The sequence below is a fragment of the Telopea speciosissima genome, chromosome 1 (assembly GCF_018873765.1).
Source record: "Telopea speciosissima isolate NSW1024214 ecotype Mountain lineage chromosome 1, Tspe_v1, whole genome shotgun sequence".
NCBI classification, from domain to species: Eukaryota; Viridiplantae; Streptophyta; class Magnoliopsida; order Proteales; family Proteaceae; genus Telopea; species Telopea speciosissima.
In genome coordinates, this window is record NC_057916.1 from 80,746,409 (window position 1) to 80,766,070 (window position 19,662).

Here is a 19,662-nt window from a genome sequence, read left to right on the forward strand (position 1 = left end):
TTTCAACCGATCGATTCCAGTCGGACCTACAGGTACGGTCCAACTTTTGACACCCCTATAAAAAACTCACGGACGGATTATGTAAATCTCGAAATCAAAGCCCCTATCAAAAATAGGGGTTTAAAAATATGGAATCGGGATGTGAATTGATGAATTTTTATCTTTCTCCTGTTATAGTACGGTGTTGTAATGCATCGTGCGGTAGCTACAGAGGCTATGTGCACTATGTGGGACACGCTGTGCCACATGGCCTCTGCAACGTCGCACGATGCGTTACAGCACCGTGCTATAATAGGAGAGGATAACGATTCCGAATTGATCCTTGTATTCAAAATCTGAATTGGTTCTGGTACCGATGTGTAGATCCATAACCCTTGTTTTCGTACAAAGATCGGTCCAGTTAAGATTGATCAGAATCAAAATCAGACTCAAAACGATTTCAATTCAGATCGGCCGACCGAGATTTTAAAATCCCTGATACAAACTTGCAAGCCACCGTTTGCACTTACAGGTGGATTTCATGCTTTTGGCTAAAATCTTCTGCAACAATGGGTTCACTCTAGCGGAAGAACCCTTTTTAGATTTTTAATCTTGTTGGGCCGGACTCGTAAGCTTGAGAGCAAGCTTCATTTTCTGAGGATGGAGCTCCTTTCCGGGGAGCCCAGCGCCCAGGGGAGTATCCAACGGCTGGGCTTTGCCACACACTTTCCGACGAATTGGAGAACTCATCAAGTCAATCAAATCTGTCAGCTTAAACTGCAACTGTAAGCATTTATATGGCTTTACTACTCTACTAATATAAGCCAGGAGAGTATAACTTGTTCACGCATCATTTTCATCTGCATTGTAATGTATTCATTGCTAAGCGTTCATATCTGACAAGAGTTGATGAATCCTGTCTTCTTTCCTCCCTTTTAGTTTTCGGTTGGTGTGTGGCTATGGCTGTGGCCATGGGAGTTGGGGTGTGTCTAGAACATGTTGGGTTCTTGGAGGGATTGTTGAGGGGACAGGCGCCACCTTGGTGGGGGTATTGACGTCCACGGTTCGAATTGCTCTAATACCACTTATACGAACATGAAGAAAACTCACACCCCTAAAAGCGAACTTAGACAATGAGAGAACCCAAGACCATATCAACTTATACTAAATCACTTGTGGAACATCAAATCGGTTAGAATCAATCCCAACAACTTTACAATCAGCCCTTAAGTCTGAAAGCTCAATAATTCTAGGGGTTTCTTGGCATGAATCAGCCTTATCAAATCAACAGGAATCGGGATCAATCACAATCAAAATCAGCCGATTCACTGATCCAATTCCCAATTTTCGAAACTATGGATCAACCCCTGTATGACTATATGGGATCATAACAAATCCCTCTTTTAACTCTTCTACCCCAACTTCTCTTCAGAATAAGGCCACTGATCTTCTACCAGAATAGACGGATCATAGAGTGGACTCCAATTCTAACTCTCCTGTGTGTGTGTCTTGCTGCATGCAGTCTATTATGCTGATATATTGTATTGTATCCTGCTGGTGTTTGCAGTAATCTAACAGTTTTAGTTCCACAGTTCAAAATGAACAAACTAAACTGAAGAACCAATTAAAAGGAGAAAGACGATGCATACAAAGGTAAACCCATCTACAAAATTTCTTTAAGTGTCCAAACAGTCTTGTTCTGCCGCATTACAATTTCCAAGTAAGTGAGAGAGGAAGACATACATAACATGACTGGGACCGAAATGATTCATAAATCAATCTAAAACCTTTTTAATGTACAGTATCAATGGACATCCTCCAGCATCAAGTGGAATCAAATAGACCACAAATTAGTTATGCCTTTGCCAATACTCAATTTACAAATTTCTTAGCCAACAAAAACCAAAACGGTTTTTATACTGATATCAGTCAGAGAAGGTGAGATCCTCCCGCTTCTTCCCTCGGAACCACACGTGTGCCCTCACTGCTGAGCTTAATTCATTGCCCTGTAACTGCCGAGTCTGTCCAAAACTATGTCACCTATTGTGTTAGGAGTGATTATGGGTTTGAGTTGTTGCTAAAATTACAGAATTAAGTGGAGATAGAGACAGAATGAATAGCAGAAAGAAGGCATCCTGTTTTCTCCCATCACTTCAAATTAAATAGATCAGCCGGCGGCCACTGCGTCAGCTCTGGGACTCGTCTCTAGGAGTTGATGTAACTTGGTGCTGGAGTTGGAGTTTTCATTGGGCTCACTGTCCTCCTGCTCACTTGTAACAGAGCTTGAGTTGTTTACTCTAGATAATAAGTTTTCAGTACTGTCATGTGGGGCTGTTTCAGATTCCATGTTGTTGGGAGCCATTTCTCCTTCCTCTTCGAGTTGGGCATTTTTTAATTTCTCCTGTACGATGAAACCAAGCCATTTTAAGTTCCATACAAATGCTGTGTGCGCAAAAAATGTGCACAAGTTATTTTTAGATCTATAGCCCCACGGCATATAGTAATACTTGAACTCTTCTGGGAAGCACTTTTGACTCTTGTAAGTCATTCTTACAATAATATATATATATAAATGATCCCCACAAATGAGGAAGTGACTCCTAGGAGAATAAAATTTGCACCAAGAATCGAAACACAGTACACCAAGAATCACTCAGGAGTGACAGTAAATACAAAAAAAAAAATCACCTATTGTACAGATGGAATTACCTACTCTTATCTTGCAAATCTAATTCCCGCACCACAACTGATTAAACTACCCCTTGCATGTGGAGTTTGAACTCTAAAGTGCAGGAATATCTCATGTTTTAGGACTCTGAAGACCAATCCAAAGTTAAAACTACTCTTCCATTGTTAGTTAACCTTCGTAATCAGCAGAACTTCCAAATCTAAGAATTAGATCTTTTAACAGCATTGAATCATTGGATCTACTTGATGCAATACTGATTAAAAATACAACGAAAACAGAAAATGTACCCCTAGTTGATGATTGATCAAAGCCATTAACTTTTGGGACCACTATGTCAAAACAACATGCTTGAGATGGATGCATACATGACACCAGTTTGCTGAAATAAGCCATTAACTGTGAAGAAAGTGGATCCAACAACCAAATGTAATGTAAAAGCAGACAATCAAGTCTTGATTTATGCTTAGTTTCTGTTTAGGATCACAGTGCAAAGTTCACACCAGCCCGTAGTGTAAAAGCAGACAAGACTGTCTGTCTGTAATGGGTTACACCTGAACCAGCCACCTAAAACCTTCCCCGTTTCATGGTCAAATCATTGCTTTTGTTGAAACTGGGAGTTAAATTGATTAAAAGGGGAAGCTGAACCCTTTTTCATTTTTGACATCCAGCTGGTTAAACCGACCACCTAAACACTTCCCAATTTCATGGTCAAATCACTGCTTTTGTTGAAACTGGCGGTTGAACGCTTTGAAAGAAAAAGCTGAACCCTTTTTCATTTTTGACATCCAGATAATTTTAAAACAATGCACCGACCTAACCATCCAATTTGTGAGATTCAGTGTAAGCTGCCACCCATGAAGTTCTTGAGAGGGGACATTGCAATAAATGCAACTTTAAGGTCCAAAAGGTGGCCACACTCAAGAAACGGATTGAATGGCAAGCATATGTTATAGGAATGTGAGATTTTGGTTTCTTTCGAGGATATAAAACCTAATACAATCTGAAAATCCAGATTATGGATCTCAGATGCAAGCAGACCTAATGATCAAATATGTTGATCAGATCTGTGATAAAAGAAGCAATTGCGTTGGTAAGGAAAGAAATCAGATGGATGGAAGGGAGAAAAGAGAGATGAGATTGATCTCCTTGGGAGGATGAAGAGAGAGCACATGTGGAAGAAGAGAAGAAACAAGGTTAGGGATGCCAATCCCATATGCACAACTCAATAGTACCAAAACTCTATAAAAAGAACCTCATATTCTTTACTCAAATCATCTCTAATTGATTGGGGGGTGTATCACCAGATATAAAGAACAATAAAAAAATTTATAAATTGTCTTGTAAAAGGAGTCCTAATCACACTCACACGCTCAATAAAGTAATTTAACTCAAAACAGAAATCTATCTTGCTATTAAGTATTCTAATCTAACACAAAAACTTAACTACTAATCCTGTAAGCTAACTTTATCCCCACTTTATGGGCATATAAATTAAGCTCACTACAATGAAACCCAAGAAAATAAAAGGCCCAACCTATAATAGCTACCCAAAGGTAAATTTCAGCACATTGGACTGCCATAAGCACCTTTTGAGCCTCCTAAGCTTGCAAATAGGCCTCCATACCGGAATAATGTCTATTGCAAATGCATCAATTCCCCCAATGTTGAGAAAAACTCGCCCTCGAGTTTCGTAGAAAGACATACATTAAAGCACTCTAACAGGGTACTAGAACAAAATCCAAAATATGAAGCTTCGGTGTTGCATCTGTGCTTTGAATTATGTAGGGAATAACAAACTCAATATGAACACTTGTTGCTGCATTATAGTTTGTTGTTGCCTCACCCACAATTACTGTCTAGTCTCCCTTGACCATTACTTGTCGTCCCCATCAGTCGGCTCTTCATGTGGTAGCATTATTGTGCCACTTCGACAAGCTTTAAGAAGTTATCACGTTGCAACCCTTTCAAACAAAATTGCGTTGTAGATGAGAGGGCTTTTAAATACATACATTTGTTTCAGATTTGAGAACCACCATGTCGATCTTCCAACCATTTTCGATCAACTCTAATGATGTGTTTCGAAGAATCAAACACCTCACAATAAGCGCCATCAAAATACGGAGAAATTGAAAATTCAACGAAAACATCATCTTCAGATTCAATGATGATCTCGTTGGTCTTTGATAACATCTCCACCACAAACCATGAGACGAAATTGTCGTTTGGTCCATCATCAATATATAAAATAGCAAGATTTCTGTTGGGCAAGCGAACTCTAGTCCTGAACAAAGAGGAATTCACGGCCAGGTTTGTTCTGATACCAAATAATGCAATCTGAAAATAAAAATTATAGATCTCACATGCAAGCAGGCCTAATGATCAAATCTGTGATTAGATCGTAGATAAAAGAAGCAATTGCGTTGGTAAGGAGAGAAATCAAATTGTTGAAAGGGGAGCGAAAAGAGAGGAGATCGATCTTCTTGGGAGGATGAAGAGAAAATGTATGGAAGAAGAGAGGAGAAGAGAAGAAACCAGGTTTGGGATACCAATCCCGTATGTAGTACCAAAACTCTTTAAAAAATTCATGTTCTTTACTCAAATCATCTCTAATTGATGGGGGTGTATTACATATATAAAGACCTTCTAAATTCCTAGATTGACTCATAAAAAGGACTCCTAATCACACTCAACACTCTCAACAAAGTAAATAAACCCAAAACAGAGCTCTATCTAGCTATTAAGAATTCTAATCTAACTCAAACACTTGACTACTAATCCTGTATACTAACTTTATCCCCACTTTATGGGCTTATAAATTAGGCTCATTACAATGAAACCCAAGAAAATGAAAGGCCTATCGTATAATATAACTACCCAAAGGTCAATTTCAGCCCATGCACCTTATGAGCCTCCCAAGCTTGCGCATAGGCCTCCATATGGAATTAATGTCTATTGCAACTGCATCAAAACCTATTTATTTGTAAGGCTATACTCCACCATACATGTGGCTATTTTATGAAAAGCTAAAACCTGACTTTGGTAGAAAGCTGGGAGGAAGATCTGCTGAAAGGGCCTTGGTCACCCAATTAGTATGATTATCCTATTACCAATTTGTTCTGTTCTTTGGGCTACTGCACAGCCATGACAAAAGTGGAAGAAGCAAATACCAGAGGTTAATGATTTTCTGTTAGTTGTGCATTAGATCAATGAAGGTTCGGTTGAAGGAAAGAATTCATGCTTGCAACACACATTTAAATGAGAAGAAAAAGATGGAGGATGAAGGTACCATTAACACAGCATTCTCAAGCCTCAGTTTCTCTGAATTCTCCATTAGTCGATTTAATTCTGACCTAAGGGCGATATTCTCTGCACTCATGGTTTCAACTTTCAGGGCTAGTTCTTCAGTCTCAGCCTAGAACAAAAAGAATATGTCAATATAGATCCTTACCAACCAATACAGACACCATAAAAGGTTCACAAAGATAGAAAGGAATAGGAAAATCAAAGAAAGGGCATTTCAGTACCTGCTTTCTCAGCCTTGACCTTCTAGCAGATTCTCTATTAGACTGCTTCCTCCTTTCCCGTTTCAGCTCCCGTTCATCCTGAAAAATAAATGACCCAAAAGCAGAAATAATGAATATACCAGCACATCGAGGGAAACTGTTATGTATGTTACAGATTCAGTTCAGCATCCACTCAACTGAACACACAAACTAAGCAGGTCAATCAATTTCAAACAAAGGATTAATACCTATAACAAACTGGGGAAAAAAAATTTTGGATGAATTTCAAACAAAGGGTTAATACCTATTACAAACTGAAATTTTATCACTGGGGATCAATGAAACAGGTCCATTATTGTCAATTAGCAATCTCCACTCATTGTCAAATTGCATAACAACTGAACCTAAGCAGGTCTCTCCAACTCAAAATACATTCAATCAGAATAACCTAATTAACTGGCCAGTTGAAACACTCCAGACATCAGAAGCAAGGTTCAAGATTTTGATCCTGGTTGAAATATACCACCGAAATGGCCAAAATGGTCAAAATATACCACAAAAATAGCCGAAGTATGGTCACTTTCAGTGAAAAAACCGAAGCATTGAAGACCCGTCGATTCACATTCTATTTTGTTCCGACAAGTTTCGAAACCAAAATATTTCGTCAAAAGTCAGTATTTCAACCGAAATTTTGAACTATAAGCAGAACAGGGACCAAAATCTGTGTTGTGTAAAGTGCAATTCTAACCTGCTTGTGGGACCAGATTGGAAAAACACTCCTGATAGGAGCCACTGCAATGTTGCTAAAAAATGATTGATTAAAAAAAAATCGAAATCATACCTGAACCCACAGTTCAGATGGTAAAGCATCACAAGCAGGCACCACCACACCTGGTGCAGGAGGAACAGTACCAGAGGAGGTTTTCACATTCCCATTGGAGGAGTCCATAAGCTCCAACCCAGGAATCATGCCAATCGAAGGGGCAGTTCCAACAGATTTTCCTACAACACTAACAGGAGCCACAGTAGCACCCATAGCAGTACCAGGAGTAACATTTGCCTCTCCAACTGGAACAGGATCAAGTTTCCCATCCTTGCCTGCTTACCAAAAGATGGAAAAAAGAAACAACCCAGAAATCAATGCAGATAATTATAAATTGAAAGATAATACACCCAAAACAAGAAGAGGAAAGAGTAGTCTGCCATGATTTCAAACAGCTGACCACTAACAAGACAAACCCTTTTGCAGACCACTATAGAGTGCAGTAGCTTGAAATTTCGGCCATTTATTGGCTTAGAACTTGAAAGAGAGGTTTCAACTCAAAGGTCACTTTTTCCGAAGTATACAAGGTCTCATATTGTTGGCAGATGATGTATTAGAGAGGGGTTCAATGCGAAGCTAAAACTATGATGAATGTTCTAAAATTCAAAAGCTTTCAGTATAAACCAGATTAATTAAAAATACGAGTAATAGGAAGGCTCATCCACTAGTGAAAAAACATTGTGATTTGACAAAAGATATGTATATAGAACAGAATGGCATAATTTCATTTAGCAACAACATGTACGTGGAATAGGGCTTATTGAGTTAAAACAAATAGCTACAAAGAAGTACATTGAGATATTATTGGAGCCACAGGTTCATGGTATAACACTAGTAGTAGCAGTATGACATGTATCAGCCACAGGTTCACTGATCTTGACAACCTGACCAGTAGACAGAGCAGAGATGGGATGTAAACCTAAAATCACCAAAATTCTGTTTCCATTGACATACATTTAGGCAATCTTGACAGCCTGACCAGTACAAAGTGCAGAGATGGGATGTCAACATAAAACCACAAGAAGTCTGTTTCCATCAACATACATTTTGGGCAACATGGAATAGATAAGTTGGAGCGGCATTGAAGGCATACCCCAACCCAACCAAGACAATAAAGAAGAAGGAAAGAGAGGAGCAAGGATCTGACTGTGCCTCAGATGTAAGTCCTTCTGGCTACCTAATCTTCTACGAGGCAGGGTCCATTGGTCCTCTCTAGTTGTAAGTTAAGTTTCAGTCCAATTCATCAATTTTGACATACATTTTGGGCAATCTTGACAGCCTGACCAGTACACAGTGCAGAGATGAAATGAAAACCTCACACCACAAGAACTCTGTTTCCATCAACATACATTTCGGGCAACATGGAATAGAGAAGTTGGAGCAGCATTGAATGCATGCCCCAACCCAACCAAGACAATAAGGAAAAAGAGGGAAAGACGGGAGCAAGGATCTGGTTATGCCTCAGATGTAACTCCTTCTAACTGACTTATCTGCGAAGAAGCAGGGTCCGTTGGTCCTCAATCTAGTAAGTTGACTTTCAATCCAATTCATCAATGTAATGCATCTGATTGATGCTCTGTAAAAAAAAGTGAAGAACAACAATGGCCAAAAAAAGAAGAGGAAAGTCCCACACATGGTTGACCATATGGTTGAGATAGGAAACTATACAAAGGTCTATCTAGAAGATTCCCCATCTATCCTATGATCCGAATAAACAAATGATCAGTCAACTGGCAGAAATTGGTGAAAGAGCTGGAAAGCCTTGGGGCTGGTACCTTGGTCAGCAACTGTTGAGATAGGCTAGTTACTCGATTGGGGGAACTAGTCCTAGTTGTGTTAGGATTGCAGTCCTAGTTGTGTTTGTGTTAGGATTGCAATCCTAGTTGTGTTAGGATTACTCTTTTTCTTTCTCTTATTTTTTATTTTCCACTGTTTTATTGTATTTTCCTCCTCAGCCGAGTGCTATTCTGGGATTCCTAGTTGTACTAGGAATTCCTAGTAGGATTAGGACTGAAGAGTTTTACTTCAATTACATGTACTTCAGATTACTATAAATAAAGGGCCTGGGTGATCGATTCTGATCACTCAAGCATTCATATTCAGAGCAGTCTACATGGTATCAGAGCCATCTCTGATCTGAAGAACAGCTTCCCCTCAATTTTTCTGGTTTCCATCTTCAACACACTCTCGGCTTCTGGTTCTCTTCTTCTCCAACTCTCTCGGACTCTCTATTTCATGCAGGGCAGCATCTTTGAGGTGATTCAATGAAGAATTAGCTGCTGCCCTCCATGACACCTATCTGAAAATCATTCAAATACTGGGGTGATCTGAACCTGCCGCAGGTTTCCTCCAACCTTGGAGATCAAGCTGCTGCCCTAATCGAGCTGGATTTCTGGTTTTATTTGGAGATTGATTCCTGCACCTTCTGATCTACACCCTATTGTTTTCAAACTGCAGATCCAAAGCTGCAATTTTTTTGCATTCAAACTGCAGATCTGAATTCAATCCACAGCAGATCCAAATCTGCAATTATTTTGCATTCAGATCTGTCCCTGCTGACCTAAATTTTCTCCAATTCAGAGCTTTTATTGGCTCATCCGAAGGGGCCACTGTCTGGAGGACACTTTCTCTGCTACAAGGAAGACACTCGAACCTTGTTTCAGCCAGTTCTAAGGGCTGCAACTCATACAGCCTTAAAACCCAGGGCTCTACTCGATTAGGGTTTCCTATTACATCATCAGTTTTTTTTCTGATTTTTTAAGGAACTTTACATGATGTCTGACATCACTTTAGCTGACTCTGATGGGTCTTCTCGACCAGAGTATCTTCCTTTTGCTTCTCCCACCAAACTAGATGGGACAAACTATTTAATGTGGTCCAGATCCACTTACCTTACAGTTGCTGGCCGTAGCTACACAGGACACCTTACAGGCACTACTCCTATCCCTACTGAAGAAGGAGCTGCCAAGACTAAATGGTTATCCACTGACTCCATGGTCATGTCATACCTTATTCATTCTATGCATCCTTCAATTGCATCGGGCTACCTTCTCCTAGACACTGCTGCCCAGATATGGAAGGCTGCCAAAGACACCTATTCACAGGTAGGGAATGATGCTCAGGTCTACGAATTAAGGAAGAAAATCCATGACACCAAGCAGAATGATTCATCAATCCCTCAATACTATGCTGAACTCCGCAAGTATTGGCAAGAACTTGATCATTACTCTGATTATCAGCCCACTAATGCCACTGACATTGCTGCCTACAGAAAGCATGTTGACAAAATTAGGGTTTATGATTTTTTGGCTGGACTTAATGTGGAATACGACCCAATTAGGGTTCAGATTCTAGGCAAAGACGCTTTCCCTACATTGGAACAGTCTTATGCCTTGGTTAACAGTGAAGATCGCCGAAGGACTGCTATGCTCAATACTACAGTTCTGGATCGATCAGCATTGCAGACCGGGGCTGGTTCTACTCCTTCAGTTGCTGATACTTCTAAATTTGAGAAGACATAGGTTAAATGTGAGCATTGTGGAAAATTGTGGCACACCAAGGCCACCTGTTGGAAGATACATGGCAAACCAGCCGACTTTGAGGCTAAACGTGCTGCTCGCAAATCGAAAAACAAAGCTAATCATACTGAAGCTGTCACTCCTACCCCTCCTACTGACACTGGACTATCCAAGGATGAACTTCAGGCTTTCCGTCGTATGTTACAAGCTTCCGCTGCTACAACAACACCTGCCAATTCTTCCACTCCTCCAGGTTCAAATTTAGCTCACTCAGGTATTTCTTTTGTTGGTCACTGTGCATCGGTAGTCTCCTCTCCCTGGATCATAGACTCCAGTGCCACTGATCATATGACTGGATCCTCCAGTATCTTTACTCGTTACTCTCCTACATCTGGTAATGACAAAGTACGGGTAGCTGATGGCTCTCTCTCCTCTATCTCTGGAAAGGGCTCCATCAGTTGCACACCTTCCTTACAGTTATCATCTGTTTTACATATTCCTAAATTTACCACTAATCTTCTTTCTATCAGTAGTCTTACCCGTGACCTAAATTGTAAAGTAACCTTTTTTTCTTCACACTGTGTGTTTCAGGATCTGGCAACGGGGGCGACGATTGGATGTGGTAAGATGCATGGTGGATTGTACCTGCTTGATACTGGGAGTCTTACTTGACCACCGCTTTTGGCTTCTCCCATCCATCAAAGTGCGTTAGTTTCTTCTGAACTTCAACAATGGCATAATAGACTAGGTCACCCCCCTTTAGGAACATTATCCCTTTTATTTCCAGCATTAGCTAAAGAATGTCATAAAGATGATTTTTTTTGTAAAGCCTGTGTTTTGGCTAAACAACATCGTTCTACTTATTCTATTTCTAATAAAAGAAGCTCTTCTCCTTTTAATATTGTTCACTCTGATGTTTGGGGGCCTAGCCGCAAACCATCCCTTAAAGGCCACCGTTGGTTTGTTTCTTTCATTGATTGTTATTCTAGGTGTACATGGGTATATTTAATGCACAACAAAAGTGAAGTTTTCTCTTGTTTTCAAAATTTTCATAAAATGATTCAGACCCAATACACTGCCACTCTCAAGATATTGCGTAGTGACAATGGTAAAGAATACATGGATGGTCAGTTTCAGCAGTACCTTGCTGCCCATGGAATACTCCATCAGACCAGTTGTGTTGATACCCCAGCCCAAAATGGTGTGGCTGAAAGAAAAAACCGCCACCTTCTTGAGGTGACTCGGGCTCTTATGTTTGCCCATTGTCCCTTCCCAATATTGGGGAGATCTTTGTCCCTAAGCTTGCCTATCTTATCAATAGGCTCCCTACTCGAGTCCTTGACTCTGCCACCCCTGCTTCATTACTGCAGGGGTCCTCCACCTTTGTTGTCCCACCAAAGGAGTTTGGTTGTGTCTGTTATGTTCGCGATACCCGATCTCCAGGCAAGCTTGAACCCCGTGGGACCCGGTGTATTTTTTTAGGTTACTCTCCTTCCCAAAAGGGATATAAGTGTTACCATCCTCCTACCTGTCGCACCGTCACCAGTATGGATGTTGTCTTTCATGAAACTCTATCTTATTATCACCCCACACCTCTTCAGGGGGAGACTTTTGGTGAAGATGTGATGGTTAACCTTCCCATACAGACCCAGGCCCGAGTCCAACTACCTATTTCACCCACCCCTCAACCGACTGTTGTTTCCTCCCCTCTCCCCTCTCCTGCTTCCCCACCGGATTTTCCCCGGGGGGAGAACTTAGAGGATGCTGAAAATCCTATTGGTGATAATTCCCTTCAGGGGGAGGTGACTCCAGTCCAACAAACCATTAGGGAATTTCAGAAGAAAATTAACGACTCTAATCTCAAAACATATCACAGGGGACATTCCCAATACAAGCAGCTTCCATCCACTGTAGCTCCAGCACCACTACAGTTGTCGGCCTTGGAACCAGATCGATCTCCAGGTAACATATCCTCTCCTTCATTTCCTGATTTACCTATTGCTCATCGTAAAGGTATTCGGGCTTGTACCCGACACCCCATTTCTCATGTAGTCTCTTATGACTCCCTTTCTCCATCATTTCGTACATTTGTCTCCTCTCTTTCTTCTGTTTGTATTCTCCAAAATTGGCGGGAAGCTTTGCAGATGGAAAGTGGAAAGCAAGATCGATGGAAGAAATGCAAGCCTTAAAAAAAATAATACATGGGAACTTGTGGTTCTTCCTCCAGGAAAGAAACCAGTTGGATGTAAGTGGGTGTTTGTGGTGAAACAGAAGGTAGATGGCACTGTGGATCGATACAAAGCACGTTTGGTTGCAAAAGGATTTACTCAAACCTATGGGATCGATTACCAGGAGACTTTTGCACCGCCGCGAAATTAAACACTTGTCGAGTGCTACTTTCTTGCAGATGAATCTTGGGTGGGAGTTACAACAATTAGATGTGAAGAATGCCTTCCTCCATGGAGAACTTGACGAGGAAGTGTACATGGACATTCCACCTGGATTCTCTTGTGATAAGACCAGCGGGAAAGTTTGTAAATTGAAGCGTGCTTTATATGGACTGAAACAGTCCCCTCGTGCATGGTTTGGACGATTTCATAAGGCAATGGTCTCTGCAGGCTATAAGCAGAGCAACGCTGATCATACTTTGTTTATCAAGAAAAATGGTGAAAAGGTAACTCTCCTAATAGTTTATGTTGATGATATTGTGGTAACCGGGAATGATAATCATGAAATCACCCAGTTGAAGACTTATCTTGGGCGAGAATTTGAAATAAAAGATCTGGGAAAACTAAAGTACTTTCTAGGGATAGAAGTTGCTAGATCTTCTAAAGGCATCTTTCTTTCTCAAAGAAAGTACATCCTAGATTTATTGACCGAGACTGGAATGCTAGGGTGTCATCCTTCCGATACACCTATGGATGCTACTACAAGACTTAAAGAAAAGGAGGGAACTCCTATTGATAAAGGTCGGTATCAAAGATTGGTTGGTAAGCTCATCTATCTGTCTCATACAAGACCTGACATAGCAGTATCTGTGAGTATGGTTAGTCAGTTCATGCATGATCCACACTCCTCTAACATGGATGCTGTTATCCGGATCCTTCGATATTTAAAATCAGCACCGGGTAAAGGAATTCTTTTGTCTCCGAATGGTCATCTTCGTGTCGAAGCATATACTCGATGCGGATTGGGCTGATTCCTCGATAGAAAGTCCATTTCGGCTATTGCTCATTTGTTGGCGGCAATCTTGTTACGTGGCGTAGTAAAAGCGAACGTCGTGGCAAGATCTAGTCTTGAAGGAGTTTCGTGCTATGGCACAAGGTATTTATGAAATGTTGTGGCTCAAAGTTTTATTACAAGATATCAGGACTCCTGTTCCTCTTCCCATGATGTTGTATTGTGACAACAAGGCTGCTATTAATATTGCTCACAACCCGGTTCAGCATGATCGTACTAAGCATGTGGAGGTTGACAGACACTTTATTAAAGAAAAGTTGGAAGGAGGGCTGGTGTGTGTTCCGTTTGTGCAATCTTCTGACCAGCTTGCTGATGTGTTTACTAAAGGCTTAAGTGGAAAGATTTTTCATCCTACTCTTGTCAAGTTGGGCATGGTTGACATTTATGCTCCAACTTGAGGGGGAGTGTTGAGATAGGCTAATTACTCGATTGGGGGAACTAGTCCTAGTTGTGTTAGGATTGCAGTCCTAGTTGTGTTTGTGTTAGGATTGCAGTCCTAGATGTGTTAGGATTACTCTTTTTCTTTCTTTTATTTTTTATTTTCCACTGTTTTATTGTATTTTCCTCCTCAGCCGAGTGCTATTCTGGGATTCCTAGTTGTACTAGGAATTCCTAGTAGGATTAGGACTGAGGAGTTTTACTTCAATTACATGTACTTCAGATTATTATAAATAAAGGGCCTGGGTGATCGATTGTGATCACTCAAGCATTCATATTCAGAGCAGTCTACAGCAACCTTTTCCCAGGAAAATGCAGAAGTTTTACACTTGTGTACAGTGCGGTACCTAGGCCATTAAGGACTATGATCCCAACAAGACTACTGTTTGGTAAGGAGCATTTTCATACCTGTGGATGGTGAGCCCTCAGAATTTCTTTTCCTATTCGATTTGTCCCCCTAACAGAAGATGAAGATCAAAATTAACATTTCAACTTCAAACATCAGAAACAAGTAATAGAAGGTTCAAAGGAATTTATTGGATGCAAAAGAAGCCATACTCCTGTATTCCCATCGCTTCCATCACTGGAGCCTTCTGTACCACATTCCTCACTGTAAGTGCAGCCACAAATTAAAAAGTTAGTCAGGTCAGGAATTTTTTTTCTGTTGGGGGGGAGAGTGGGGAGGGGGAAGAAGCAGCGTTTTGTTGAATTTTGAAATATGGAGTTCTAATAGGTCAAATAAATAATGCATTAATCCAAATCCACGACATGTGTATGGCACATGGCAGAGGATAAATAATTACTGCATTCCCAAGAGACCAAGAATGTCCCAATTCCAAAAGCATTTAGTTGAATTTTGGCCTTGGAAATCAAAAAGGTCAAACCCATTAAGTGCTGTACTAATCTAAATCCACACAAAGTGTAAAGCACATGGTAAAGGATACATAAGTCATTGTGTTTCCCAAGATACCAAGAATGTCCCAGTAACAAGAAATAAAAAGCAACTGATTGACAAACCTCTGTGACATCCCATGGGCTGAACCTGTAACAGCATTCTCAGCCTTGCCATTTCCGATTGAGACTGCTAGCCCATCAAACCCTTTCAATTTCTTCATTAAGCCTCGATCTTTACTGGTTGAAGACTTAGCAGGTGGTTCTACACTCAAAGGAGTTGCAACCTGGATCACAATCAAGATAATTAGATCCATGATGCAAATATTCAGGCAACCTGATTCACAATCAAGATAATTAAATCCATGATGCAACTATTCAGAAAATTGCTCTTTGCGATCAATATATCACAGTAACATAGACTAGAGGAGTTCAAAAAGAAAAAGAACAAGATTAAGAAAGAAGCAGTACCATGAATTCACTTAAAACAGGTGATGGTGGAATCCCATGCCCATGTGATCCCTGACACAAGAAGAGTTCATCAGTATTGGAGACTTTCAGTCTAATCACAAGTTTGAATTTTAATGAAATAACTAATTTTACACACGTTTATTGGCACTATTATACAGATGTCCACGGGTAATTACACATTGCTTTCTTCCCTATATATTCTAGAAAGGGATATCAATGCCCAGTTCACTTCTTTAGTGCACTATGTGCAGTAATAACCACTTCAGTTTCCCTTATTTTAGGAAGATGACCTGGGGCTGAAACTGCAAATCAAAATTGCAAAATAAAAATATAACCATTTCGGTCTAAGTTTGAAACAAGTATAGACTTACATATGGGACTGCAGGATGAGCATAGACACCTCCATGCGAGTAGATTGCATAGGGCGCCCCGTAAGGTGGCATTAGAGGCTGAGAAAAATAAGATATCAAGTTGTGAAAAACGCCAAGGCAGCAGTACAATTTGTCACATTGCTCTACAAAATTTATATTAAAATACAATATATAATAGGTTAAAAAAAGAGACGAAACAGATAATCAAGGTGGCCCACAGCCCTCAGTTAGTACCTGAGGATGACCCCACATATATGGGGGAGGAGCATGACCAGATGCAACTGCAGAGTTAAAGTATGGTGGTGGTATGACTCCAGGCCCATAATATGCCTGAAAATTTAGAAAACCAACTTAACAGTTAATACTTTCATGATAATCTAGCAAGTGAAGTTTTATTTCAGTACTTATTAAAAAAAAATGCCACTTATTTAACTAACTTTATTTTTGGCTACTAATTTAACTAACTTAAAAAGTTCAAACCATTGTAATTCACAAAAACAAGGGAAGCATGTAAACAGCCACTAACCTGGATATTAGCCCAATCAGTGTAAGCATGAACATTAGTCTGCTCCTGTCAATGGGAAGTGATTGACTGATATTTAGATACCACTGCCAAGTGTTGACAAAAAAAATGGTGCCCAAACTGTTTGTAACTATATAATGATCCAATACTTCAAATGGCAATTTTAGTTGTACATGGTCATTTAAGTGTTTTCCAAAATATATTCTTCATAATATGAAAGTAAAGCCAATTTCATGATTATAGAGAGCAGAATCCAAAATAAAAATAAATATGTTCACATTTTCAAAGAAGGTGTCAAATTGTAATAGAAGAGAGTCGTTTTTTTCCTCCCTTTTTTATACTTTTATTAGCAATTTCTTGCCATTCCAGGCCATTTCAATATTCAAAGACATTAAGATTCATATCAGGAATATGGAAAAATAAATGTTCTCCTGCATGGTCCATAAAATAAGAACAAAAAGGATGGGATTTTACGCTCACCTGTCCAGGTGAAGATGCTTTCTCGGACTTAGGTGTTACAGTCTTGTTGTTTCCCATGGTTGAATTTAAGGCCAAGAAAAATGTCGATTGCTTGGAGGTGGAAACTTCTGTTATCTCAGCAAGCTATTCTGTCCCTGGTACTGAAAATTCAGTCCGCTGAGCTGTGAGTTAACATATCAAGATTTATGTACACACACACACACACGCACACGCACACCGTAGGGGGTGAGAAGGACCACAAAAACTATACAAACTATGATGGGAAATGATTCGGACAGAGTTTTGCTTTAATGATTTATATAAATAACCAACATCAGATAATGCTTAAAATATGCAAGATTTCTGGTAATAACAATAATTTGACAGATGGCAGCTGCACATCGTTGTAATTTGATCACACTATTGCAAATGCTGTATGTGAAGGATTCTACTCAAAATCTGCACACCTAAATATGTGTTGCCTGGTAAGATACCTGAATTGCATGCAATTGTATAATATTTATTCATAGTTTAGCTGTGTAAGCTGCAAATGTAAGGTCATGCAAATAAGTATATAACAGTGATCAAAGTGTCAATAGAAAGAATAGAAATGGTCTCCCATTAACTGCAACCTAAAATCCTGCAACCGGCCTTTTCCTCAAAATTAGAACAGGAAAAAAAAAATAGAAGTAAATAAAGAGATAGATAAGTTTTAACTTCAAAAATTAAATTATATCCCTTTAACTTGACTGGAAATTATAGAGAACCATCCTCTCCCCCGCCCCCAAACAGGTAAAAATACCTACTTAAATATTATAGAGGCTCTGTTCCAACATCTAACCAGTATGCATACTTCACAAAAGCACCCAGGAAAAAAACCGAAGAATCAAAAGTAACAAAAAATCTAAACAAGACCTCTGTCTGGTATGTAATTTAAGAAATAATAGCACATACTGCTGGGGTTATTAAATACAATTGTCAACAGAATTGATAATAAAGGTGAATATCTCCATTTTGTTTTATATCCCTTCCAGCTTTTAATTTCCAAAGTTTAAGTTTTGGTGCAAGGCAAGAACCAAACTGGGCACATTAAGCACAAAAGTTTGAACCACATCGTAGGAAGTGTTCAGCATGAGCATCCTCTTACAAGATCAAGCAGCTCACTACCAGATGATCAAGGATGGAACAACAGCTAATTTTCATCATCATAATGAAAACCCGGAGAGCTGCGGAAAATCTGAGGGATGATTAGCTATTTTTTGGAATAATTTCACTATTATTTTTTTTTTTTAAAAATTCTCATGATATCATTAGAATTTACAATCCTGACATGACAACAAGGGTTTGGAAGTTGTAGTAAAATGCACCAATAGAGAAATTATTACAAAAATATCTAATCATCCCTCAGATTTTCAGCGACTCTCTTCGGTTTCTTAAAATCTAAAATTAGCATCCTTGGTATTTTTTTCAATTCAACGAAACTTGGTAAAAGGGAAGAAAAAACAAAACAGCCTAGTATCAGAAGTAGAATTCAAAGACCAAAACTCAAAAAGCTTGCGCTGCTGCGTATGATCATCTGGGAGATTTAGGGCAAAAAGAGGGGCATTCATGACCTTTCATCAACTTAAAAGTCCCAGTCAGGACTTCAAGGCCACGAATCGCTGGGTAGTACCAAATCACGTCAACGTGTCATCAAAAGACAGAAATACCCTTAAATTAAAGGAAAATTACTTAAATGTGTTTTAGAATAGGTACTAAAATTTCTTGTCCCAGTCCCTCGCAACAAGGACAGGTTACAGAGTTCTAATTATCAACGCTGCTGATCACCGAAGCAGCTGCACTTTACTTCATGGATTCGTAAATCTCTCCCACTCTCATGTCTTATCTCACTTCTGTCTTCTCTTTCTAAGATCTTCGATTCTTGAACCGAAGCGTTTATAATGCTCAAAACTTTTCATCATTCTGTTCTTTCTTTTTCATTCGATTCCTGTTTTGCTTCCGAAAACGCAAAAAAAAAAAACAACTAATGTTGTATTGTTCGAAGAAAAATGCTCACTTTTGAACCTAAAATCGGTCAAAGAAAACCAAAACTCTTTCTGAAAACTATATAAAAAAACTATTTCAAAAATCACAAAAGAAAAGAGGGAATTTGATCCATCAGTCAATAATCACCAACTCTCGGAAATCCAGATCAACTAAAAATTGAACTTATTTTTTAGTTCTTAACGAGAAATTCTTACATCAAAAGGCAAAATTCAACGTACCTGCAACTCTAGAATCACAAAACATCTTAGAAATCTCGAAGAAAGACCACCAGGTGTCCGTTTATACTCCGACACAGAAACAGCGAAGACGATTTCGAAGGAACTCACCCCAAGCTTCAAACTATCGCCAATGTTGAGGAATTTTTACCTTTTTTCTCCTTCTTTCTTCAAAAGAAAAGATAAAAACTCCAACCTAAACTTATCCTCTCTTCTTCTGCATTCTCTTGCTATATCTTTGCGTATCCTTCTCTAGTGCTTTTGGGCGCAGAGAAGAGAGAGAGAAGGGGGAGGGGGGGAAGGAGGAAGATGAAGAAGGGAAGACTAGAGAGGGGACGCCAAGGCAACATCCACGTCATTAAACACGTGTTCGTATATCCGACGGTGTATACACATGTATATACGGAGCCTATGGTGGTAGTTGAGTTGGCCGTCGATATTCGTGGAAGCCATTAATTTATTCCGACGTCACTTCTACCGTACACGTGTACACAAA

The 19,662-nt window shown here is 39.6% G+C and overlaps 1 protein-coding gene across 3 annotated transcripts; it reads right to left on the reverse strand.

The window, feature by feature from the left end:
• Positions 1-1,748: 1,748 nt before the first annotated feature.
• Positions 1,749-19,237, reverse strand: LOC122638543 (G-box-binding factor 3-like). Of its 3 annotated transcripts, none has more exons than XM_043831385.1 (14): positions 19,170-19,237; positions 16,927-17,060; positions 16,450-16,494; positions 16,158-16,253; positions 15,924-16,001; positions 15,553-15,603; positions 15,208-15,368; positions 14,749-14,800; positions 14,599-14,647; positions 7,216-7,269; positions 7,013-7,062; positions 6,193-6,270; positions 5,955-6,080; positions 1,749-2,380 (listed from the first exon to the last, which is right to left on the reverse strand). In XM_043831385.1, exons 2-14 carry the CDS (start codon positions 16,981-16,983, stop codon positions 2,147-2,149), a joined length of 1,131 nt encoding a protein of 376 aa, XP_043687320.1. In that variant the 5' UTR covers positions 16,984-17,060; positions 19,170-19,237; the 3' UTR covers positions 1,749-2,146. The 3 variants fall into 3 exon arrangements, with proteins under 3 accessions (XP_043687320.1, XP_043687328.1, XP_043687335.1); XM_043831393.1 differs by having other exon boundaries at positions 16,927-17,079; positions 19,170-19,207; XM_043831400.1 differs by lacking the exon at positions 19,170-19,237 and having other exon boundaries at positions 15,568-15,603; positions 16,927-17,132.
• Between the last annotated feature and the right edge of the window lie 425 nt (positions 19,238-19,662).